We start from the raw sequence: 25,423 nt of genomic DNA on the forward strand, positions 1-25,423 counted from the left end.
TTTGGAATAAGGTTCAAGTTTTGTTAGGTAACACTGACACTAGTGTCCACAGACAATGTAGTTGTGTTGTATGTGGCAATGTGGATTGTTAAGTGTAGGTATTTAAAACAGTAGACATTCGCTTTTTCAATAAGCGATAGGCATCTGTTAGGAAGTATAACGAATTCTACAACTCACTCGTTGGAAGTGCTTTATCGAGTGATTTTACCCTAATAATTACGCGCCATTTTTATAAGTCCAGTTTCAGTCCAATAGTTCTTGGATCCATTAATGGAACATTCCACGAATGTGTCCGTTCCCGACACTTTAAAAAAAAAAAATTATAGACGGGCGTGACGTCACACACCCTGGCCGCGTAGCCAACATGCCAATCGTTTGCGCTCCGTAGCGATCGAAACACAACTGTCACTGTCGCACTAATATGGAAGAGTGATAGAGACAAAGCGTTTCGTTGTCGAAGCGATAGCGATTGTCACCTCGGCTAGCGTACACGAAACTTGAGTCTTTTTTTGCAAATTTTCTGAATGGTACCCGTTTGGATTCCTTTCCGAGTTGCTCCGAGAATGGAAACTCTATCAAAAATAGTGTTTCTAAACAGGATAAACAATTCCGTGGAACCATAGAGAAAAAAATACATAGAGTGCTCACTCCATACATCAGTTTTAGTACCAAAAAGACTATTAGCATCTAGCATCGAGTAGCGGAACTATCAGTACTGCTACTCGACAATAGATGTAGCCACCGACCGGAAACTCTGATGAGATAAGACTTTCCGGTCGGTGCTACATCTATTGTCAAGTAGCAGTACTGATAGTTCCGCTACTCGATGCTAGATGTAGACACTGAAATTAATAGTCTGAACTGATGTATGGAGTGAGCACTCTATGTATTTTTTTCTCTATGGTGGAACGCACATAATAATTTTAGTTTACATGATAACGCACCGTTTGGCGTCTTCGGCAGTAGGCGCGGCGGCGACGGGCAAAGCCGCGGGGGAGGCTTGTATGTCGGCGGCCGTCTTGAGGGTCTCGGGGTCAAAGTTAGACGTAGACGCCACTGGGGCAGTCAGGGGCAGGTCGGTGTTGATGCCCACGATCTGTAGGACAAATAGAAAGTTTAGTGAAATTGGACTCAAAAAAAAACCGGCCAAGTGCGAGTCGGACTCGCGCACGCAGGGTTCCGCACCATCAACAAAAAATAGAGCAAAACAAGCAAAAAAACGGTCACCCATCCAAGTACTGACCCCGCCCGACGTTGCTTAACTTCGGTCAAAAATCACGTTTGTTGTATGGGAGCCCCACTTAAATCTTTATTTTATTCTGTTTTTAGTATTTGTTGTTATAGCGGCAACAGAAATACATCATCTGTGAAAATTTCAACTGTCTCGCTATCACGGTTCGTGAGATACAGCCTGGTGACAGACGGACGGACGGACAGCGGAGTCTTAGTAATAGGGTCCCGTTTTTACCCTTTGGGTACGGAACCCTAAAAAGCCATAAATCATTATTACATCATCATCATTTTAGCCTTCGGTCGCCCACTGCTGAGCATAGGCCTCTGTTCGTGTACGCCACTTGTCCCGGTCCTGTGCTAGTCTCATCCAAAAGTGCCCCGCGATACTTCGACCGTCATCATGCCAACGGACGCCATTATTATATAAAACACGGTAATCCTTGTGAAGGACAATTCTTCCAAAAACCCGAACAAACTATTGCTACTTCTACTACTTGTCAAAGAAACTTTCGGCATAGAGAAAAAAATACATAGAGTGCTCACTCCATACATCAGTTTTAGTACCAAAAAGACTATTAGCATCTAGCATCGAGTAGCGGAACTATCAGTACTGCTACTTGACAATAGATGTAGCACCGACCGGAATGTCTTATGCTGTTGAGATAAGACTTTCCGGTCGGTGCTACATCTGTTGTCAAGTAGCAGTACTGATAGTTCCGCTACTCGATGCTAGATGTAGACACTGAAATTAATAGTCTGAACTGGTGTATGGAGTGAGCACTCTTGTCTTATTACTATATTTCTCTATGCTTTCGGCCTCGTGAGCCACGCTGTACTCTTACAGCATTCCTCCTAGCAAGCATAGGCACAGTTTTCCTAATAAGCCGAACAAGCCTGTCATTCAGTTTCTACCGGACTTTCGGCCTCGTGATTATCTAATGAAGAATTTAACTCAGCATACCTCGTAGCAGACATAAGCAAATTTCTCTTTAAAGACCGGGCCTGCCTTTCTAGAAGCCTCTGCCTTTTCCAGTCGGGTTTGTCGGCCTCTTGGGCCTCGGTGTACTCTTTAAAACATTGTATAACAGTCTTTATTATCTAAGATCTTCTATACAACTTACCTCAGCATTCCGCCAAGCAAACATAAGCACGGTTCTTCTGAAAGGCCGAAACACCCTTTCAGGCAGTCTCTGTCTGACTTTCGGCCTCGTTATTATCTAATTAAGAACTTACCTCAGCATTCCTCCTAGCAGGCATAAACACAGGTCTCCTGAAAGGCCAAAAACATCCTTTCAAGCAGTCTCTTTCGGACTTTCGGCCTCGTTATTATCTAAAGAACCTCAACATTCCTCCTAGCAGGCATAAACACAGTTCTTCTGAAAGACCGAAACATCAAGCAGTCCCTTTCGGACTTTCGGCCTCGTGATAATCTAGTAAAGAACTCACCTCAGCATTCCTCCTAGCAGGCATAAGCACGGTTCTCTTAAAAGGCCGGGCGAGCCTCTCTAACAGCCTCTGACGTTTCCCAATGGGACTGTCGGCCTCGCGGGCCTCGCTGGCGATGGACACGCTGTCTTCGGGCTCGGGCTTGCGCTTGCGCCCGACCACGGGGGCGGTGGGCCGGGACGAAGTTTCCGATACTGGAAAGATAATTAAAATTATAAATATTTTTAAAAGCCCTAAAAAAATAAAAAAAGAATGCTGTTTTGCTATTGCAGTTAGTTTTTTTATCTTATACCTTTAAACGAGCAATTTTTGCATATACATATATATATTTATATATTTTGGGGATCTCGGAAACAGCTCTAACGATTTCGATGAAATTTGCTATATGAGGGTTTTCGGGGGCGAAAAATCGATCTAGCTAGGTCTTATCTCTAGGCAAACGCGCATTTTTGAGTTTTTATATGGTTTATAAAGCTCGGTCTCCCAGATATTAGATACTAATGTAAATAACGGGTTATTGCTATTTTATCTTGGTAATATAATGTAATGTTTACCTAAGCACTGCGGGCGTAGCATGATTCCATTTTTATCGCCTGTCACTATGCCCGTCACTTTTGCACTTACACACTTGTTAGAACGCGACAGACAGGGTGACAGGCGATAAAAATGCGACCGTGCTACCGTCTCTGGCTGTTGTATGTGATGCTAAGGATAATATTTTATTACCCAATGGGTAATAAAATATACACTATATATACTAGTATCATAATACTAGTGACAGAACCGACACTCCTATTGGCACTGGCGGTCCTCGGCAGCATGTCTTTGAGCAGTTTGTAGTTAAATGTTATATCTGAAATCTTATTAACCTCGACTGTTTAACAGTCCTCGCTTGACTCGCACTTCTAACTTACCTCGGCAGAAATTAGCTGCTTTAGGCTGGCGCCCCATATATTTTTACCCGACTGCGCAATGCTAAGGGCCACTTGCACCAATCAGTAACCCGGGGTTAACCGGTTAAACCTGGAGTTACCATGGTTACCAGTACAATTTGACACTGGGTTAACCCTTCGTACGCTTAAACACGGATCCGTGCGTGAGAATTTAAATCTATTGTTTTAAATGTCAAGGTCACTTTTTCAATGATCAAATTTGACAGGCCGCATACGAGGGGTTAACGGTTTATCCGCTTAACCCCGAGTTAGTGGGTGCAAGTGGCCCTAAGGAGGGTAATATTTGTTACCTGTGATACTAGTGACGGAGCGAACGCTCCTATTGGTGCTGGCGGTCCTCGGCAGCATATCTTTGAGCAGTTTGTAGTTAAATGTGATATCTGAAATCTTATTAACCTCGACTGTTTAACAGTCCTCGCTTGACTCTCACTTCTAACTTACCTCGGCAGAAATTAGCTGCTTTAGGCTGGCGCCCCATATATTTTTACCCGATTGCGCAATGCTAAGGGCCACTTGCACCAATCAGTAACCCGGGGTTAACCGGTTAAACCTGGATTTACCATGGTTACCAGTACAATTTGACACTGGGTTCGTACGCTTAAACACGGATCCGTGCGTGAGAATTTAAATCTATTGTTTTAAATGTCAAGGTCACTTTTTCAATGATCAAATTTGACAGGCCGCATACGAGGGGTTAACGGTTTATCCGCTTAACCCCGAGTTAGTGGGTGCAAGTGGCCCTAAGGAGGGTAATATTTGTTACCTGTGATACTAGTGACGGAGCGAACGCTCCTATTGGTGCTGGCGGTCCTCGGCAGCATATCTTTGAGCAGTTTGTAGTTAAATGTGATATCTGAAATCTTATTAACCTCGACTGTTTAACAGTCCTCGCTTGACTCTCACTTCTAACTTACCTCGGCAGAAATTAGCTGCTTTAGGCTGGCGCCCCATATATTTTTACCCGATTGCGCAATGCTAAGGGCCACTTGCACCAATCAGTAACCCGGGGTTAACCGGTTAAACCTGGATTTACCATGGTTACCAGTACAATTTGACACTGGGTTCGTACGCTTAAACACGGATCCGTGCGTGAGAATTTAAATCTATTGTTTTAAATGTCAAGGTCACTTTTTCAATGATCAAATTTGACAGGCCGCATACGAGGGGTTAACGGTTTATCCGCTTAACCCCGAGTTAGTGGGTGCAAGTGGCCCAAAGGAGGGTAATATTTGTTACCTGTGATACTAGTGACGGAGCGAACGCTCCTATTGGCGCTGTCTGTCCTCGGCGGCATGTCTTTGAGCAGCTTGTAGCTGCGGCGACCCTTTATGGAGCGGAGACCGCTCAGGTAGCTGTCATCCATAGTGTCATCCATGAATGAAGATGACTCTGTGATATCCATCTCCATGGTTGTGTTGTTGCCTGAAAAAATAATGGTATTTTATACGATATAATAGAGTTTTACGGTCGAGTGCCGTGCTGAGTGGCCTAAGTGAGGTATAAAATTGAAAAGCTTGTCAATTTTTTTCTACGAGGCAACTAAAATAATATTAGCCTACTATAAAACACAAATAATTAAACGAAATTAGATAAGTGTCTCTGTAGATAAAAATATAGTACAAAATATACATCAACGCACTTCGTATTCATTAAATAGTAGCGCGTTGATGTCTTTCACTTATTAAAGCCATGAAATTTTTCAGACCAAAAATAGGCTTCACAAATTGGAAGTATTAAAGGAACGTTCACAGGCGTTCTGGTGGAATCCTGCTTAAGTTCTCATGGATAAATTTTATTATCTTATCTGGCCGAGAAATATCAAGAAATTACTGAAATTGAAATGTTTCAATGTATCTTATTTTTTGGCTATTTTGAGGCAGTACTCTTCGTCAAGCGGGTCAGACATGGCATGCGAGACTGCCTATCTGGCCCACTAAAAGAAAGAAAAAGGCCTAACCCGCGGGTAATTTTTTTGGAGAACCCACCAGCAATACATTATAGTATTTATAGTACAGAATTCAATTACCAGTATAGTTGGCAGCGATGGAGCTGGTGGTCTGGTCTGCGAGACGCATACTCCGGCGGTACGGGGACACCTTAACTCGCGATTTGGAGAAGTTCGTGTCTGGCTTGCGGGATTCCTCTGACGCGTCTGTAAAAGAAAAGTAATAAACTACTGTACTTCAAGTTCCTTTTTAAATCGAGGTTTTCCCAAAAATTTCAAATATATTCCAATTAATCTGGCTTTGAAGATTAACTTAAAGACAAGCCACATTTCCCGAAAGTGCAATCTACTCGTAATTTGAACCTTAAATCGGAGTGCTACAGTTAAAGTTCTATTGGCGTGTGTGCGTCACTGTGCGATAAATCGTACTACGCCTGGAAAAGGGTTAAAAATTCACAATACAAGTACACGTTTTTCAGTTGTTCCCTAAGAAATTAACCTTCATTTTGAGAGAGTAGTAGTGTATATCTACAAACATGTCTATGTCTGTCAGTCCAATGTGTCAAAAACTGAAAATTAAATACGATGATAAATAAATATTTCGTTTAAATCAAAGCTTTATGACGATTCTTCGAAAATAATCCTTATTTCTACACAACTAAAGTCTAACTTCACTCACCTCCATTGTTCTCAATTTCCACAACAACCTCGACTTCAACTATCTCTGATTTATCCTCTTTCCCTTTCTTCGGAGATTCCTTCACATCTTTCTTAGCATCTACTTTTACAGTTTCATCCTTCTTTGGCGTCTCCGCTTTTTTAGCGTCCGATTTAGGGGATTTTCCGTCCGATTTTGAGTCCGATTTAGCTTCCGATTTGGCATCGGATTTGGCCTCTGTTTTCTTGTCTTTCGGCGTGTCTTTGCCTGATTCCGTGAGTTTCAAGACCTTCGATTCCTTTGACTGAAATTATACAACTGATTAGAGATATTATGTTAAAGTACTCCGGCGAACCCACTTTGTCAGTAGAAAAAGGCGCGAAATCTACATTATTTGCCGCCTTTTTCTACTGACGGAAATGGCTTGCCAAACTATATGTTACGTTTGTGTGTGGTCTGTAGAGTGTTGTTTTACAAAATGTTAGCATGCAGGATTGTTAGTAGGTATCTTAAAATTATGGTACAGTTAACAACAATTAAAGATAAAGATAAAGATATTTTATTGAGTTAATAAACAAATAAAAAATTATAAACAATAAATTCAATCCAGTGAAAATTCCGAATACCATTAACCTCTTTAGTGATAAGTTCGCCTTTGTACTAATGTCGAGTGTTTTTTCCTGTTTTGTCTTCTTTTTTAGGGTTCCGTAGCCAAATGGCAAAAAACGGAACCCTTATAGATTCGTCATGTCTGTCTGTCTGTCTGTCTGTCTGTCTGTCTGTCCGTCTGTCCGTCTGTCCGTCTGTCTGTCCGTCCGTATGTCACAGCCACTTTTCTCCGAAACTATAAGAACTATACTGTTGAAACTTGGTAAGTAGATGTATTCTGTGAACCGCATTAAGATTTTCACACAAAAATAGAAAAAAAACAATAAATTTTTCCCCATACATCGAACTGAAACTCAAAAATTTTTTTTTCATCAAACCCATACGTGTGGGGTATCTATGGATAGGTCTTCAAAAATTATATTGAGGTTTGTAATATCATTTTTTTCTAAACTGAATAGTTTGCGCGAGAGACACTTCGAAAGTGGTAAAATGTGTGTCCCCCCCCCTGTAACTTCTAAAATAAGAGAATGATAAAACTAAAAAAAATATATGATGTACATTACCATGTAAACTTCCACCGAAAATTGGTTTGAACGAGATCTAGTAAGTAGTTTTTTTTTATACGTCATAAATCGCCTAAATACGGAACCCTTCATGGGCGAGTCCGACTCGCACTTGGCCGCTTTTTTTATAGTAAGTGTACTACTACCCAGTAGGGCTAAGATGGTCGCCCGTTTTTATCATTTGTCACCATGCCTGTCACGTTTTAACAAGGGGTCCCTTGTTTCAAAGTTTTAAGTCATAATGTATTGTTTGTCATATTATCTAATGATATATATGTATTGTATGTCTTAAAACTGAAACCGTTAACTATTCAGGATTTTTGTAAGGTTATCTTATAGATAGGTTAGGTTAGGTTTGTTTTATGGCAGTCCTGAAAAGTTATGCGTTTCTAAACGAAACAAATTATAATATGACTAATGAAAATGCGGACAAACAATACATTGACTTAAAACTTTTTGGGAAGCAATAGAGACCCTTCTAACAAGTATGAAACTGCGAAAGTGACGCACGACATGACAGGTGATAAAAAAGCGTGATATCCGCACAGGTCTACTCTCAAGACCGTCTTAAAATTGCATATTCATAATTAAACAAAAATATCCTTGAGACGCAAGGTTTCACTTGAGTAATCAAAACAGTGCACATTCAAGTGGGTCAAGAGACAATGGTAAATGCGAATCGTTAACTTATTTAAATATTCACCAGCTGTGTGCTTAGGTGCTACAACTATGACCTTATGGTGACGTGCGGTTTTTGTGAAAATTGCAAATTTCCTTTTCCGCGATTCTGAAGTATATTTAGTCTCACAAAATAAATAATAGTACTAGGTACAGAAACTACAGAAGATTCACTCTCTATTCGAAAACATCGTGAAGGAAAACATCGTGAGGAAACCGGACTAATCCCAATAAGGCCTAGTTTCCCCTCTGGGTTGGAAGTTCAGATGGCAGTCGCTTTCGTAAAAACTAGTGCCTACATCAATTCTTGAGATGCGTTGTCAAGCGGACCCCAGGCTCCCATGAGCTGTGGCAAAATGCCGGGATAACACGAGGAAGAAGAGAGACGCACGGCCGGTTTCCATCCTTACTTGAATATCTATATTCCACCAATTCGCACGAAGCGCTTTGCTTCCTCGTTTCTTATGCGCACTGCCAAGGAATGGAATTCCTTGCCGGCGTCTATATTTCCGAGCTCATATAACCCGGCAACCTTCAAATCAAGGGTGAACAGGCACCTCCAGGGGCCCATTTCTCGAACGATATTAGACTAATATTATTAGTCCACAAACTGTCAAATCGTATGGGTTGCCATAACAACACACTAATAATATTAGACTAATACCGTTCGAGAAATAGGCCCCTGGGCAGGCTCGCTCCATCGTAGGCCACGTCTTCGCCTCGGCTAGTCTGTGGCCATGAGTAAGCCCATTTATATTAAAAATAAAACAAGGGTTGCACTCCGGGAGTGCCGACAGAAGTGAAAACTCAATGACATCTTACGTCTTACGCTCTCGCGAGTTTAACATTTTTTCCCCGTCACAAAAAGTGCACAGCGCCGCTAAAGAAGTGTTCACTTCAAAAAAGAAGAGAAGAGAGAGAGAAAGGAAGGAAGAGAGAGAGAAAGGAAGGAAGAGAGAGAGAAAGGAAGGAAGAGAGAGAGAAAGGAAGGAAGAGAGAGAGAAAGGGATGAAGAGAGAGAGAAAGGAATGAAGAGAGAGAGAAAGGAAGGAAGAGAGAGAGAAAGGAAGGAAGAGAGAGAGAAAGGAAGGAAGAGAGAGAGAAAGGAAGGAAGAGAGAGAGAAAGGAATGAAGAGAGAGAGAAAGGAAGGACGAGAGAGAGCGAAAGGAAGGAAGAGAGAGAGAAAGGAATGAAGAGAGAGAGAGAAAGGAAGGAAGAGAGAGAGAAAGGAAGGAAGAGAGAGAGAAAGGAATGAAGAGAGAGAGAGAGAAAGGAAGGAAGAGAGAGAGAGAAAGGAAGGAAGACAGAGAGAGGAAGGAAGGAAGAGAGAAAGAAAGGAAGGAAGAGAGGTCGTTGGATTGGTCATGTCATGCAGCATGCAGCAGGGATGAGACTTACGTCATCTGTATCCTGTTTATCTGATGCCGGTCGTGGCGTCTCCGGGGTGCGAGTCGCCTTCACCTTCGCCAACATTCACACATTAGTATCGAGTGGGGAGTTAATTATTAGTGGTTATGTGGGACTGTTTAGTGTTAATAATATTTGGGAGACCATATAAAAACTAAAAAATGTGCGTTTTCTCAGAGATAAGACCTAGCTAGATCGATTTTTCGCCCCCGAAAACCCCCATATAGTAAATTTCATCGAAATCGTTAGAGCCGTTTCAGAGATCCCCGAAATATATTTTAATAGTTACGTTGTTTTTTCAATGAGTCCCATTGGCCTTGGATTTCCATCACCAGATTAGTTTGATGTCATATTAATATATACTGCATTGCCACCGCATTTACAAGTATGGTAAATTTCAACACAATTGCATTTCAATAAATGATCGAAAATTTGAACTTACATACAAACATATTAAGTTAAATAAAAGCTCGCAATAAAAAATGTTGGGAATTTCTATTACTCTGGAATTAATCATAAGAGTTTTGGATAATTCCGTATCCGGCCTGTGCAAAACGGGACATGTCCCTACGGATAGATCCTACCGACTGGGAATAGGATGTTGAAAATCCTTTTTAAACTGAACTAAAGACTTTTTCACCTAGGGAGGCTGCGCTCCACATCTGAATTATCGTAAGCCAGTTCCGGGAACTGTTCAGTTTCATGCACATCTGACACCGAGTCCGTGGGACTCACCGGTCCGTTTGTGCTGCCGTTCTGTTGGGTTGCTGCTGGTTTCCCTGCCTTATCGCGGCGACATAAGGTCCAGTTCAGAACGTAGCTGTTACCTGTTCGCGCCTGGTGAAGCTCCGGCTTGGACAGTCCATGCCTGGCTCCCAATCCACGTCGGAATCATCGTACGCCAGTTCCGGGAACTGTTCAGTTTCATCCACATCTGACACCGAGTCCGTGGGACTCACCGTTCCGTTTATGCTGCCGTTCTGTTTGGGTTGCTGCTGGTTTCCCTGCCTTATCGCGAAGACATAAGGTCCAGTTCAGAATGTAGCTGTTACCTGTTCGCGCCTGGTGAAGCTCCGGCTTGGACAGTCCATGCCTGGCTCCCAATCCACGTCGGAATCATCGTAAGCCAGTTCCGGGAACTGTTCAGTTTCATCCACATCTGACACCCGAGTCCGAGGGACTCACCGTTCCGTTTGTGCCGCCGTTCTGTTTGGGTTGCTGCTGGTTTCCCTGTCTTATTGCGGCGACATAAGGTCCAGTTCAGAATAGCTGTTACCTGTTCGCGCCTGGTCAAGCTTCGGCTTGGACATTCCATGCCTGGCTCCCAATCCACGTCGGAATCATCGTAAGCCAGTTCCGGGAACTGTTCAGTTTCATCCACATCTGACACCGAGTCCGTGAGTTCCGTTTGTGCTGCCGTTCTGTTTGGGTTGCTGCTGGTTTCCCTGTCTTATTGCGGCGACATAAGGTCCAGTTCAGAATGTAGCTGTTACCTGTTCGCGCCTGGTGAAGCTCCGGCTTGGACAGTCCATGCCTGGCTCCCAATCCACGTCGGAATCATCGTAAGCCAGTTCCGGGAACTGTTCAGTTTCGTCCGCGTCCGATATGGAGTCCGAGTCGGGACTCACCGTTCCGTTTGTGGTGGTGCTGCCGTTCTGTTTGGGGCGGCCGTTTGCTGCTGGTTTCTCTATCTGCAATACATATGAGTACATTCGTTTAGTACCATCACGCTCCGTGATTGTTACGCCATTTAGGGTTCTAGCTAAATCATTCTATAGCGTAAGTATGACCGATTTCTATGCGGTTTTTAGGGTTCCGTACCTCAAATGGAAAAAACGGAACCCTTATAAGATCCCTTGTGAGTCTGACCATTCCCTACCCCTCCCCCGTTTACTTCCGAAGCCACTGGGTCAAAATTTTTGAAATATTACACATTTACCTATATATGACAGCAAAACCTATTAGAAATATGCAGTCAAGCGTGAGTCGGGCGGATAACTTAATCTTACGAGTAAATCACTCACCTTCCCACTGCTTTCTCCTTTGCCATTCTCTTCCTTCTTCTTTTCACTCTGTCCCTCCTTCTTGTCAGTTAGCTTATCAGCAGGTTTATCTTTCTTCTCAACTGGCTTCTCAACAGGTTTATCCTTCTTTTCAACTGGCTTCTCAGGTGCTTTATCTTTCTTTTCAACTGGCTTGTCCTTCTCAGCAGCTTTGTCTTTCTTCTCAATCGGCTTCTCAGGCGCTTTATCTTTCTTATCAGCCGGCTTCTCAGCGGCTTTTGGTTTCTCCGCTGGTTTTTCTGTGGATTTATCTGTGAGTTTTTCTGCGGGCTTGCTGGTGGCTTGTTCTGCGGCGTTCTTTTCCTTTTCAGCGTTGGCCGCCATTTTCTTTTTCATATCTCTCACTGGACTGTCTGTTTGTCGCTGGGAAAGTAAAAAGATTTTTATTTTAGAAGTTGTAACAAATCTTTTCAGAGCTAAAAGAACTTTTTCAGAACTTTTTTGTGATCTCTTCAGAATCGACAGTATTATCGATCTGGCAATAAAATAAAAGTTCCCACATTTTTGCGTGGTACTTTAAGGCATTTTTTTAGATTTTAGATATACAGTAAAATAAACCCGAAAGTGAGTTCTAATTTTTTATTTATTTAAGAGAGCACGTAATCGATTATGTTCCAAAATATTATGCTTTTTTTATAATTCACACCTACATTCTCGTTATTAATAACGAATTTCAGACATAACATCGATTTAACTAGTTTGAATTGAAGTAATCGTGCAAAGTAGATGAACCTTGCCGTAAAATAACAGTTATGCTATATTAAAATAATGTAAAGAACGTGACTCGGTCATTTAGTCGATGAAGCACAACATTTTGTATTGGTCGAAATAATTAGTCACATAATCACATGTTTTTTCGTTCACATTATTTTAAAATCAGCCAAGTAAAAAATAATGCGTCGTATGAAGAAATTAAGACTTGCACAAGAAATAAAAGATAGGCGATTACTCTACCGACAAGAGCAAAGCTCTTAAAGCTTTAAAGTTATGATGATGATGATATTAACATCTGAATCATATTTTTTTTATCTTTTGATAGTATTATGATGAAATGTATTAATTGAACATGACATAATGAAGTAATGCAGAGTCTGTACAGTCACCTGCAATAATATGTTACACAAGAGGCCACAAAAATATCTGTAGAACCATAAGAGTGTGTCACATATTTTTGCGGCCTTCGAAGAGTAACATATTATTGCAAGTGACTAGGTACTGTCTGTACTACAGACACTTTACCCACCACCTCTTTAAATATTGATGACGTTAAACATGAATGAATAACTAGAGAAGTATGATATGCAGCACAACAGTCTTTCAGGTCGCGGTTCGCGCGACAAACCATCACCCGTCCCTCTCGCACGGTGTACTAATACTAATTAACAAGACGAGGATACCTAGTCTTTGACGCGGGATTATTTACTCAACGTTTTAACTTTAACCAAGACCTCACAGAGCTTAAAGGCATTCTGCTACTTTTGTTTATTAGGGTTCCGTACCCAAATGGTAGAAACGGGACCCTATTACTAAGACTCCTCTGTCCGTCTGTCTCTGTGTATCTGTCACTAGGCTGTATCTCATGAACCGTGATAGCTAGACAGTTGAAATTTTCACAGATGATGTATTTCTGTTGCCGCTATAACAACAAATACCTACTAAAAAGTACGGAACCCTCGGTGGGCGAGTCCGACTCGCACATGTCCGGTTTTTCTAGATGCGTTATAAACTACAAAAGCAGCAAGGAATAATACTCACAAGCAAGAGCGAAGACAGGAAATACCCAGGATAATATAAATTCATTTATAACACAATATTCTGAATAAATACACCGCGTTTTAAGCGTGCACTTCACCACTCGGTTAGTTAGTTAAAGTTGACTAGTTCGGTCAAGCTTTCGTTAACTTATGATGCCATAGAGTTTTTCTATAAGGGCCAAGATACACTTGCAAGTTTTACTTACGTAAGTAGGGACACAGCTATACTACAGAATGAGAGAAGAATATCGTTATCTCATCCTAACAAATAGCGTTGTCCCTACTTACGTAAGTAAAACTTACAAGCGTATCTCAGGCCTAACCGTTATCCAGTGATAACGGTTAGGCCTGAGATACGCTAAATATTACCTGCTTATTTCAATAGCTTTATTACCAGCTTGGGGCAGTCCCCAAGCTGGTAATAAAGCTATATTGAAATAAGCAGGTAATATTTAAGGTTACTTGTGATATGATAAGTAAATGATTATGTATGTGCTATGAGTTATCCAGTTTTTTATTAGTTATAGTACTTATAGTAGTAAGTTAATCATCGGTGAACAATTGTAACCTCTTCCAACAAAAGATACTGTAGGTTGTCAATAAGGCGCTACTGCAATTGTCCTTATTGGCTACAGATAGTTACTTTTGATTGGAAACGTCACAATTGGAGGTAAGAGTGATAGGGTACCTTTTCATTTTCATCCCCACCCGTCCGTTGGCGTGTCACCATTTGACTCATTTTACCTGTGATCAAGGAGATAAGTTTTAACCCCTTCGCTAACTGAGCAAGCCAATATTTTAATACTACGTTGAGAACGATGGTGACAAACAAGCATATAGTTCGCCTCTATGGTATAACCGCAGAGCCTACTCGTATGTCTATGTACTCTAGGAGTGTTACATGCGCGTTGTCGACCCTTTAAAAACCTGTAAGTACCCTTTTTTTCAAGAACCCCATACCATACCTACTCTACTCTACTCCATTGGGAAAGCTCGGCACGGCTTTTTGCTAATTAACATAAGGCTTAACAAACGATTAATTTTGAAAGTTTTTTTTATCGAATAATATTAACTTTTTTATTTTAAAACTGACAATGATGGGGTCGGTAAATGGTTAGCTTGTATTACTTATTGCTATTTGCTACCATCATCGACACAGAACTGACCATTCGTAAATCTTATTGTAACGAGATAAGGTCCACAAGACGTCAGTTTCGTTTGTCTCTGTTAGTAACATCTATCACATTACCAATAATATTTATCATCGATCCACATTTTTTTGTCTCGTCTCTTTGTCAAGTGGACCTTCTATAATGATTAGTCAACTTTTTACACTAACAAATATTGTAGGTGTAGACCATATAAACTGTAGGGTCCGTGGCCAATTTCAAGGCTGACCCTCGATGCCGTCGATTGATACCCTCATATGTGTATTTCCATCGCAGAAGGGTCCTTATGCTTCAAGTGCAGTAAGGACTTCTCCGTCTGAACTTCCAACATAAATTCATTTCCGTTTTAAGTCTACTAATTTCAACTGTAAAGATGCAATGGTCGCGGTGTGATAATGGACAGGAGGCGCATCTCTTATATAGCTTATATATCTCTAATAGAGCGGTGTCGTAACGTTATATGCTCTATCAGGTCGATAACTGTGTGCATCATACGCCCGTTAATGTTGAGCGATAACAGGGCTCTAGGAGCTCAGTTACAAGTATAAGTTATAACTTATAACCTATTATTTAAAGAATTTAAACGTATTAGCTAAACAATCTTGCAATGAACAGCATTCCTGAACTCCAGTTTCGACAACTGGTTTGCATAGCTGGCTCACGAATAGATTTAGTGATTCAAGCAACGCGCGAAGATGCATGCTAACATTGCTAACGGTATTTGATACCACAGGTAGGTGTTTCCACCATGGAATTCCCACGATAAACAAAGAAATTACAGTAATAGTTGTCATTATTTTTAACCGACTTCAAAAAAGGGGGTTCTCAATTCGGCCGTATTTTTTTGTATGCCGGTATGTTAACTCAAAACTCCGGTCATTTGACCCAGAATGGACCGATATCATTGTTCCAGTGGAGCTGGCTCAGAGGAAAGGCAGCCTAAGCGCCACTTGCACTAACCCGGGGCTAACCGGTTAAATCTGCAGTTAAGAGTAACCATGGGGTTACCAGTAAAATTTGACACTGGGTTAACCCCGGGTTAGTGGGATGGTGCAAGTGCCGCTAAGAATTTAAAATTCCTACCTTCAACTGTTTAGGTTTACTTAGAATGTGCGCCAGAGATAACGGGAATGTTTTATTTAAATACTTAGATTAAGTAACCTTGCTTAAATCAAAATAAAATGTAACAAGGAGTGTGACGTGAACAATGCGCCGCATCGTGCCTGTATGAGATAACAGCTTTTTCGGTCAAGGTTACGACACGATAGCTAATGTGAAACGAAAGTAATCGGTGCACTTGTATTTTTTAAGCAACTAAAAGATAGTCGTTCATATCCTTAAATTTTATTTTGAAAAGGGTTAACCAACGTCCGAAGAACAAAAGTTTTAGAAGGGTTAATTTAGAGCTAAATTTACCATAATATTTTTCCAATAGTCTGCAAACATTAAAAGTTCCGTCACACAGGTGCGTTTTCCGGGCGGGGCGTGAGCGTTTTATATGTAAAAGCGGCGCGCCCCGCCGCCCCGCTCACGCCCCGTGTGCGCGCCTGTGTGGGATATCAAATATCAAGAGATGTAGAGTGTAGACCCAAAGCAAAGAACTCAAGAAAAGGAACGTCAATACGAATATCTTATTCACAATTGCTCCCGCCGCTCAGTGCCTGTATTTTTATTTTTTTGCATCTAACAATTGATGGTTTAAAAAACGTTTTAAGAATATTGTTATACATTTTTAATGATATAAATAGCATCTCAGAGCACTCTAGTTAGGGTTCCGTACCCAAGGGGTAAAAACGGGACCCTATTACTAAGACTCCGCTGTCCGTCCGTCCGTCCGTCCGTCTGTTACCAGGCTACAGGAGATACATCTCACGAACCGTGATAGCTAGACAGTTCAAATTTTCACAGATGATGTATTTCTGTTGCCGCTATAACAACAAATACTAAAAACAGAATAAAATAAAGATTTAAGTGGGGCTCCCATACAACAAACGTGATTTTTGACCGAAGTTAAGCAACGTCGGGCGGGGTCAGTACTTGGATGTTTTTTTTTGCTTGTTTTGCTCTATTTTTTGTTGATGGTGCGGAACCCTCCGTGCGCCAGTCCGACTCGCACTTGGCCGGTTTTATAGCACATAAGAATGATGTATTATCATGTTCCTTATAACAAAAACAATTAGTCTGAGTGTACGTAATACTTGTAGCTGCGGGTGAACGAACTCCCACGCACACATTGACAACCTAATGGTGGTAGTGGTGGTGCAGAGTAGAGGAGGTTAGCGGTTTTTTAGACGCGGTTGTTTGAAAACAATACTATACTATACAAAAAAATTACCGAACGGCTAGCGTCAAGATACCTAAAAACAACGAATGTATTTTTATCGACGAATTAATATATTATACCTATTAATTTTATCGATTTGGTTAGTCGGTGAATATATACGGTGTAGTTTTGATCTTACATATGTTTAATTTTGCTCTCTCCTAATAGTATTTTATGCAACCGTTGTTTAAGAGAGGTCAAAAAAGGCGAGTGGCGTGAGTAACAATTTGAGGCGAAGCCGAAAATTGTTAATAAAGACGCCACGAGTATTTTTTGAATCAGTTAAACAACGTTGCATACAATGTTTTTTCTACGACCAAGCACTTACTTTGAAATAAAATTGTAAAAACAAATACTTATTTTTAATTCAAGAAGTAGCAAAAATGAAGGGTACGGGCGGGAAAAGAATGAATGGTATCGTCTTGGGTCTTCACATTCGTTTTTCGTCAAGTTCTTAAATTAGTCCTATTCTGCTTTCGTCACCCATTCTGCATTCGTCACAATCGTCGGTGGCTTTCAATGTAGAATGCGTGACGAAAGTAGAATAGGACTAATTTAAGATCTTGACGAAAAACGAATGGGACGACCCAAGACGATACCGAATGAATGAATGAAATAAAAAACACACTATGGTTCACTTAATTGTCAGAGATGACATTTAAAATAAGGTTTGCAACACTGTATTTCATTCAATATTTTTTAAGTGGTCATTACACGAAGTATCGTAAAATCGCCAAAAAGATACTGCGTGTATGCACAAATTCTTTTTTGGGGAATAGACTAAAGACTTGTCTTGACAACTATAAGGTAGGGTTTAAAGGTGTGTGCACGACCCTTTAAATGACAATTAAAAGTACGGTAGTAGAAAAATATTCTAAAGTAAGTGACAAATGACAATCATACGTCCCTATGTAACGAATTATATCGGTTATTTTATGTAGCGATTTGTTTTCGCTAAAACCGTACCAAAGGGCATTTCCCAGGCCTTCAATCATCATGTAGTCAGCAGCAGAAGTTGCTAAGCGAGCTAGGTGTTCAAAATTACCTTGATGCGCTCTTATACTCTTAACAAAAAAGTCGCGTCAAGATCATTTTGAACACCACGCCCGTTTAGCGACTATGCTGCATTGACGTATAATATCTAAGGACGGGCTAATGGGGCACTAGAAATCGTACTACGAGGGCTGTTTGATAAGTACCCGTTTTCCAAATGTATTAATATCACGGAACCGAAAATATCTATACAATCGTTTTAAGCCATTTTTCAGAGGTGGGATTTTTTTTAAAAAAACAGCATTCTTTTTTTTTTTCTCATTTGACAGCGATTCAGTGAAAGCGTGAACTTAAAATTGTGAAAATGGAGAAAGAGCAGTATCGGTCTGTAATTAGATTCTTGTTTTTGGAAGGAAAAACATGTGATGAAATAAAAGTAAGAATGCAAGTTGTTTACCATGAATGTGCTCCTTCTATGGCAACCGTCAGATACTGGTTTAACGAGTAAAAGCGGGGGAGAACAACCCTCTTTGATGAGGATCGCCCAGGCCGCCCAATTGAGGTGACTACAGACGATATGGTTAAGAAATTGAAAATATCGTTTTAGCCGACCGCCGAATTGAACTTCGAGAAATCGTTGATGCTGTAAATGTTCCAATCGAGCGGGTAAAAAACATATTAGAAGAAAAATTGGGTATGAAGACAGTATCGGCGAGGTGGGTGCCGCGTTTACTCACGGAGGAGCAAAAACGGAACCGACTGACTACTTCGGAGCAGTGTTTGGCTGTGTTCAAACGTAACCCGAAGGAGTTTCTGCGTCGTTTCGTGACCGTAGACGAAACGTGGGTTCACCACTACACCCCGGAAATGAAAGGGCAGTCGAAGCAGTGGATTTTACCGGGTGAACCTGCTCGAAAGATAGCAAAAATCGTCCCAACGGCTGGAAAGGTCATGGCGACCGTTTTTTGGGATTCGCAGGGTATTATACATATTGAGTTCTTAGAAAAGGGGAAAACGATAACAGGGCAGTACTATGCCAATTTATTGGATGAATTTTACGCTGTGTTGAAGGACAAACGACCCCATTTAAAAAATAAAAAAGTACTGTTTCATCACGACAACGCACCAGCTCATTCGTCTAGAGTTGTGATGGCTAAATTAACACAATTACGCTATGCCCTATTGCCTCACCCCCCGTATTCTCCAGATTTGACCTCATGCGATTTATTTTTGTTTCCCAACCTGAAAAAATGGCTCGGTGGTAAGTGATTTGGATCAAATGACGAAGTCATTGCCGTCACAGAGGCCTATTTTAATGACTTTCCGAAATCATACTTTTTGGATGGTTTATTGAAGCTTGAATATAGGTGGTACAAGTGTATAGAGCTAAAAGGAGACTATGAAGAAAAATAAATGCATATAAACCAAAACAACTGATAATTTTTTTCATAAACGGGTACTTATCAAACAGCCCTCGTAGTTCAGCGGTGTTACTCACGAATTCCAGCCAATCCTGCAGTCTAACGCAACTAGTTGCGTCCAATAGCGCGCGTAATGCGAACTTGTCAACCCATCGCGCGCGTGATACGAACTCATCAACCAATCGCGTTGTAGCGATTTCACACCGCTGTACTGGCCCCTGTCATGCCTCATTTTTATTGCCCGTAAAGCCAGTCCCTAGATATCTATGTCAATGCTATGCTGACTGTAACTCGAAGCCCATGACAAGACGTGTCAGGCGAAATAGCTGATGAGATAACTGCACTGATGGGCCCGCTTACTCTTAACGATTTGGACCACACACAGCTGCAGGCACATTATCGCCAAGGGCTATAGTATTATGAACATATAAATAGAAACGCGTACGGAAGACAGGTTGTCAAGTGAGTAAGTAGGCTTAGGCCTATTAGAAATCGAGATTTCTCGAGTGCAGCGGAGAGTTCTTGAGAATGAACTTGGCAAATGGATGAACTAAGTGAGAAATACGTAAAGTATTTCATTCAATGTACTATTACCAACTGTCTCAGTTACATGGTAGATCTCAATAGTAAAAAATACGTTTACGTCACCCTAGGCCCGTAAGTGGGATTTTCTTCCCGCTACGCGAGAAGAAAATCTCACTCCCTGACCAAGGCGAGACGTAAAACTTTATACAAACCACGGGCGGTAATTCCTAAACCCCAGGATCGCATATTTATGGCCCTCACCTTCGGCATTACGAATTCACCTCCCTAGGTATGTAATGTACTATTCTTTATTGTCTACGTTCCTTTATTAATTTTCTGGTGCTTTATTTCATGCATGGTGTAAAATAATTTATTTTAAATACAGTCTAATACCCTATTCGACCGTGACATTCATTTGTTTACCGCAAAGATACGAACGGTTACCGAAATAGAAGCAATTTGGGAAGAAAATGTAAAAGATCTGTCACTCCAAGAATAGTCTGATAAACTGGCAGCTATATTCTTACAGCTAGGAGCGGAGGGATAACTGTCAGTATGACAGACAGATGGATGTTTTGACATAGAGAGAGCCCAGTTTTAGAATAACCTTTGTAGCTTTAGCTTTAAAAAGAAATATTGTATTTTATTTTAGAAAGTTCGTTTTCTTATTAAATAACGACCTTTTGTATGGCCAAAACTGATATACATTTAATATAGCATAGGTAAGTCGATTACACAAAAACTTTTGGATATCAAGTTCGAGTAATTAACGAACTCTTAATAAAACCTTTTATCTGTTGCATTTAAAATGGCTGTCAAAAAAACCAAAAGGAATAGTCATCGTCAAAACAATCTGCTTTTTTGGCAGCGGTGAAACGATACTGCTGCTTTTTGTATCCAAATAAAACTGCTAATTGTTTTTAGGGTTCCGTACCCAAAGGGTAAAAACGGGACCCTAATATTAAGACTCCACTGTCCGTCTGTCACCAAGCTGTATCTCATGAACCGTGATAGCTAGACAGTTGAAACGTTGCCGCTATAACAACAAAATACTAAAAAGGACGGAACACTCGGTGGGCGAGTCAGACTCGCACTTGTCCGGTTTTTTCTTTCGTTATACTATAAAGGTAGATGGAATACATGGTATACGAGTATGATGATTGATGATGCCGATAATGGTTAAACAACCGTCAACAGTGTGTCACTAAATAAGAACCCAAAATCGCATTTGAAATGACACTTAACGCAAACGTCACGTCACGCTGTTGAATGAAATTTAGTAAATTTACACTAGGGGTACGGTTCCCGACTGCTCCGAGCAGTAAGACTGCTCCGAGGTAGCCCAGTAAATGAATGAGTGAGGAAGAGTACGCATACTTTAGGGAGGGACATCATTCGTGATGTCACATGTTAGAACTCTGTGCGTAATACTATCTACTATGTGCCGTAAAATCAGCCTCCTAATCAATCACCAACATGCCTACACGGCTACACCTACCTATATGTAGATAAGAATTAAAGATAAATAGATAATATATCAAACATCATAAGTCAGGATCGTAGCAAATGGAAATCCCTGGTTTTAGTTTAGGGAGATAATTAAGTAGACGTTTTCCAGCAAGTAATACTGCATTGCCTGCATTGGTTGATAAGGATTATTTCAATAGGGTACCTACATATTTGACTGTATTAAAAATAAATTCTTTTATACGATGCATGAAATACAGCTCCGGAAGATTAATAGAAACACGTAGACAGCAGTTATTGTTAGACACAATTTCAATTTTAAAACCCTCATCAAACTATAAAGAATAGGTAAAGTCTATTTTTTTATTCGGTAGACTGAAGTGACAGTTAATAGTATGAAATGACATTTCATGTTCATACAACTGTCATTTCAGTCTACGGAATAAAAAAATAGACTTTAAGTAATTTTATCGTGACGTCACAGGCTAGTGGTTCAGATACATTTCATAGTAGCAAAATAGTTTTGACAGTTCGAAAAAAGAAACTGATTTGACTAGTACTACTAGTCTAGTAGTCAAATACCGGATATTTAACTTATCAGTTAGCTTGCTCCGACTCTATATCCATTCCCGTGGCCTATAATGTATATAATGTATGTGATCAGTCGAAAAGTCCCGGGTCACTGCACTTTGCTCTCAACAATAGCTCTTTCATTAGTAACTTTAATTTTAGGGAGAGCGATACCATGCAGTGCAGGGTGCGTAGCCAACGTTACAATCGCTTACGCTGTCCCAGTCGCACTAATAGGGAAGAGTGATAGAGAGAGGTTACTACGATACGCAACGGAGCGTTAACGATTGGCACGTTGGCTACGCAGCCGGGGATACGGTTCATTTGCTCGAGCGATGTAGTTTATTTATTGGAATTAAAAACCCCTTCACTCTAATTATTTTTTACATGTTCACGCGACCTGGGGCCCGTTTCTCAAAAGCTTGTAACTTGTAATACAAGCGGGGCCATGTTGCATAACAAACTACAAATAATATTACAAGAGGAACTCCTTTTCTAATTTCACTAATTAAAAAAGGAATTCCGCTTGTAATATTAGTTGTAGTTTGTTATGCAACATGGCCCGGTGTCACTTTTTGACAGCTTTTGTTAGGAAGGGACTTCCACTTGTATTACAAGTTACAAGCTTTTGAGAAACTGGCCCCATCTGACGTTCTTTCCGCCGCAACACAAAGGGATGACGATTTTTAAAATTCACAATAGCATCTAAACTATCATCGGACAAAGTATCAAACGGGAGGCGATGACTAAATTTTTTTTACGTGTACCTATCTACTAATATCTAAGGAGTTTTTAATTATAGTATTCTAGATCCCATTTTTGCTACCCACAAAAACAAGTATACCATAGTTCAATTTGACAGATCACGATTACATCATGAGTCATGACACAATACCAATGTCATGCGTAGTGAAATGACAGGCGACAACTAGTGTCATGTCAAGCGATCAATACATGTGTTTTTATAATTTGATTATCTTCATCATCTTATCTTATTCATTCATACGATGGGGAGCATTGAGTTCATGAACTTCTTTGTAGAGATAATATACTCATTTAAGCTTTAAGGGTACAAATGACTGATGTTTTTAGATTAGAAAATTGAGATAACCAAGTGATAAATATTTTGTTTGGCCCTTGATTCCTTAAAATATTTTTTATAACGATTTAAAATCGCATTTTTTCTTTTATTGTTTTAATTAACATATCAATTAATATGAATTTTGGTTTTATACTACAAGTCAATGCAAGTACAATAATGCTGTGTTGATAGCAATAACAATCCTATTAGCACGACATGGTAAACATTTTTTCCTTCCTTAACCAGAACCACTATTATGTTTTACCATTACATGAGTAGTCAATAGTCATTGTCATTACTTAATTAGTATTATATACATGGTGGAAAAAAATAAGTGGTCCTGGAGAGAAAGTGTTTTGCATTGAAAGACAAGGTTCAAGGTTCAGTGCATTTGTTTACCTACAATCCTTACCTGAAGCGTGCAAAAATATCTGACCTAACCTTAGTTACATAGCCATAAGAGCGTGTTTTTACATTATACATCAATAGATCTTGTTCCTTTGTGATAAAGTTCACTATAGTTCTGTCTATTCGACGGTTAAACTCCCTTCACCACAATATTAGCAAGCCTAAGAATCCTCAAGGTCTAACCCTCCCATCACTGTCCGTTCACAGGAAACTGGCATCACAAGCATGATCTAATAACAGCAACACAACTTACCATCCGTATCTGTGAAACTAGTGACTTTGGTGGTGCCAGCATCAGAAAAGAATAGCACCACCCCATCTCGTCCCGTGGGTGTCGTATAAGGCGACTGAGGGAAAACTGGCGACAGATATGAATATGAGCAAGGCTCGCCCGTATCCTTAGCGGGGTCCTTGCTCACAAGAGCTGTGCGCGCGCCACATCGAAAAAAAAAAAACTAGTGGCTCTGTGAGCTGGTGGCCTAGCGGTAAGAGCGTGCGACTTTAAAAAATTGTTCCGTCTGGACATTCCGAACTGGCCTTTAACAGTGTGCCAATGGTAGAATAGGTAAACCAATGGGACAGTCAGTAGTATAAGGGAGGAAGACTCATGCTAGCCAAGTTATTCAAACATTTGAGACGTGCCGTATTGACAGTACGTGGTTTGTAAACCAATAGCAATTCAATATACATGTGCGTTATCTTTATAAATGAATACTTACCTGATTTAGTAAAATATTAGTTGTAAAGGTTATATAAATAAGGGTGGTAGGACTATAAGGTATGCTTTTGCGTACCTGCTGCTCTTCTGAGCATACTCAAAGAAAGCACAGGGATGAATATATTTTCAACCTTTTGTTTATGTATGTTAAGGAAAAGGGGCTAGTAAATACCAAATGATATTTCGTAAAGTGTCATTCAATAGAACTTGCTAACTATGTAAACAAAAGTTACTAGTAAATTGACATTCAGTGTAAATTTTAGTATGGCGGTTTATTTACATAGTTAGCAAGTTCTATTGAATTACACTTTAGGTACATAAGTTCCGAAAAACTCATTGGTACGAGCCGGGGTTCCAACCCGTGACCTCCGGATTGAAAGTCGCACAACAGAATATTTATCTGACACGATCTTATTATATTTGTAGCGCTATAAGAGCTAGTCACATATTTTTTCGGCCTTCGTTGTGTAACTTATTATTGCAGACGACTGTACTACCTACCTACTGTATTTACGATACGTAAGAGTTTTCAGAAGAATTTGCCAATATGCCTCGTGTACAGATATTTGCAAGTCTATGGCATGTATAATGTATGAGTTGGTTGGTTGACCCGCGGACCTTTGTGGAGAAATCTGTTGAGGTATGCCTACTGAAATACTAGTTTTAGCGTCACAAGGAACTGACGTTTTATGGTTTTGTGTTGCTTACTTCAATCTAAGTTAGTTAACTTTATTATTAGGGTTCCGTACCTCAAAAGGAAAAAGCGGTTGGTAGTTGTGTGTTTAGGTACCTATTACTAAGGACGTGTTAAGGGTAAAACACAAGTTTAATATTAAAATGTTTATATGTTGGGTAGTCAAATAGCAATTTCTTTTGAGGCTTTTCATATATTCTACATCGAAAATGTACTTCTTTACTTCTAAACCATGATGTGCAACCTATACTTAAAAATAATGTAGTGGTGTAAGTAATGCTACACTACTACATTATTAATTTATTACTTGATCTCAGTACAGGGGTGATATAAGGGGTGTACTGTGTGACAAAACCCCTTTAAAAACATAATAAAGACAAAAAACAAGCAACAACGGTTGCACTCCGGGAGTGCCGATAGAAGTGAAAACTCACCTCACTATGTTACCGACGCCCGGTAACACGATACATACGTTTAGCGGAAGTATTTTATTTATTTATTATAATTATAATTTATTATCATTCTCAAATAAGATCACACTTTTTCATTGACATGTTTATTTACATACTGCCATGACAACGTCAAATTATTTGAACATAGGTGAACAAAGTCTTGAAAAGGAGTCCGCAACATAAATGTCAAATAACATTGAGTTTTTCTTTATTGATTTAAATGCCATTTAAATTATGAGTGGCCACCTTACGGGGCTTACGGTCACGAGATCGCCTTACGCTGTCTCGAGTT

General features: G+C 40.2%; 2 protein-coding genes across 2 annotated transcripts in view; one reads left to right on the top strand and one right to left on the bottom strand.

The window, feature by feature from the left end:
* The window catches only part of LOC134657522 (small ribosomal subunit protein bS18m), a 268,775-nt gene that overhangs the window by 60,478 nt on the left and 182,874 nt on the right, over positions 1 to 25,423 (top strand). The gene's annotated exons all lie outside the window — the stretch shown is intronic.
* Positions 929 to 25,423, bottom strand: part of LOC134657759 (nucleolar protein dao-5-like) — a 29,630-nt gene continuing 5,135 nt past the window's right edge. The window contains exons 2-12 of the mRNA XM_063513323.1: positions 13,999 to 14,054; positions 11,518 to 11,919; positions 10,973 to 11,184; positions 10,546 to 10,914; positions 10,321 to 10,501; positions 9,485 to 9,547; positions 6,257 to 6,539; positions 5,659 to 5,784; positions 4,869 to 5,054; positions 2,680 to 2,873; positions 929 to 1,096 (exon numbers count right to left, since the gene is read on the bottom strand). Of these exons, the coding sequence (XP_063369393.1) occupies positions 929 to 1,096; positions 2,680 to 2,873; positions 4,869 to 5,054; positions 5,659 to 5,784; positions 6,257 to 6,539; positions 9,485 to 9,547; positions 10,321 to 10,501; positions 10,546 to 10,914; positions 10,973 to 11,184; positions 11,518 to 11,919; positions 13,999 to 14,049 (2,235 nt within the window). The 5' untranslated portion in view covers positions 14,050 to 14,054. The remainder of the gene's footprint in view (positions 1,097 to 2,679; positions 2,874 to 4,868; positions 5,055 to 5,658; positions 5,785 to 6,256; positions 6,540 to 9,484; positions 9,548 to 10,320; positions 10,502 to 10,545; positions 10,915 to 10,972; positions 11,185 to 11,517; positions 11,920 to 13,998; positions 14,055 to 25,423) is intronic.

The sequence above is a fragment of the Cydia amplana genome, chromosome 20 (assembly GCF_948474715.1).
Source record: "Cydia amplana chromosome 20, ilCydAmpl1.1, whole genome shotgun sequence".
In the NCBI taxonomy this organism is placed as follows: Eukaryota; Metazoa; Arthropoda; class Insecta; order Lepidoptera; family Tortricidae; genus Cydia; species Cydia amplana.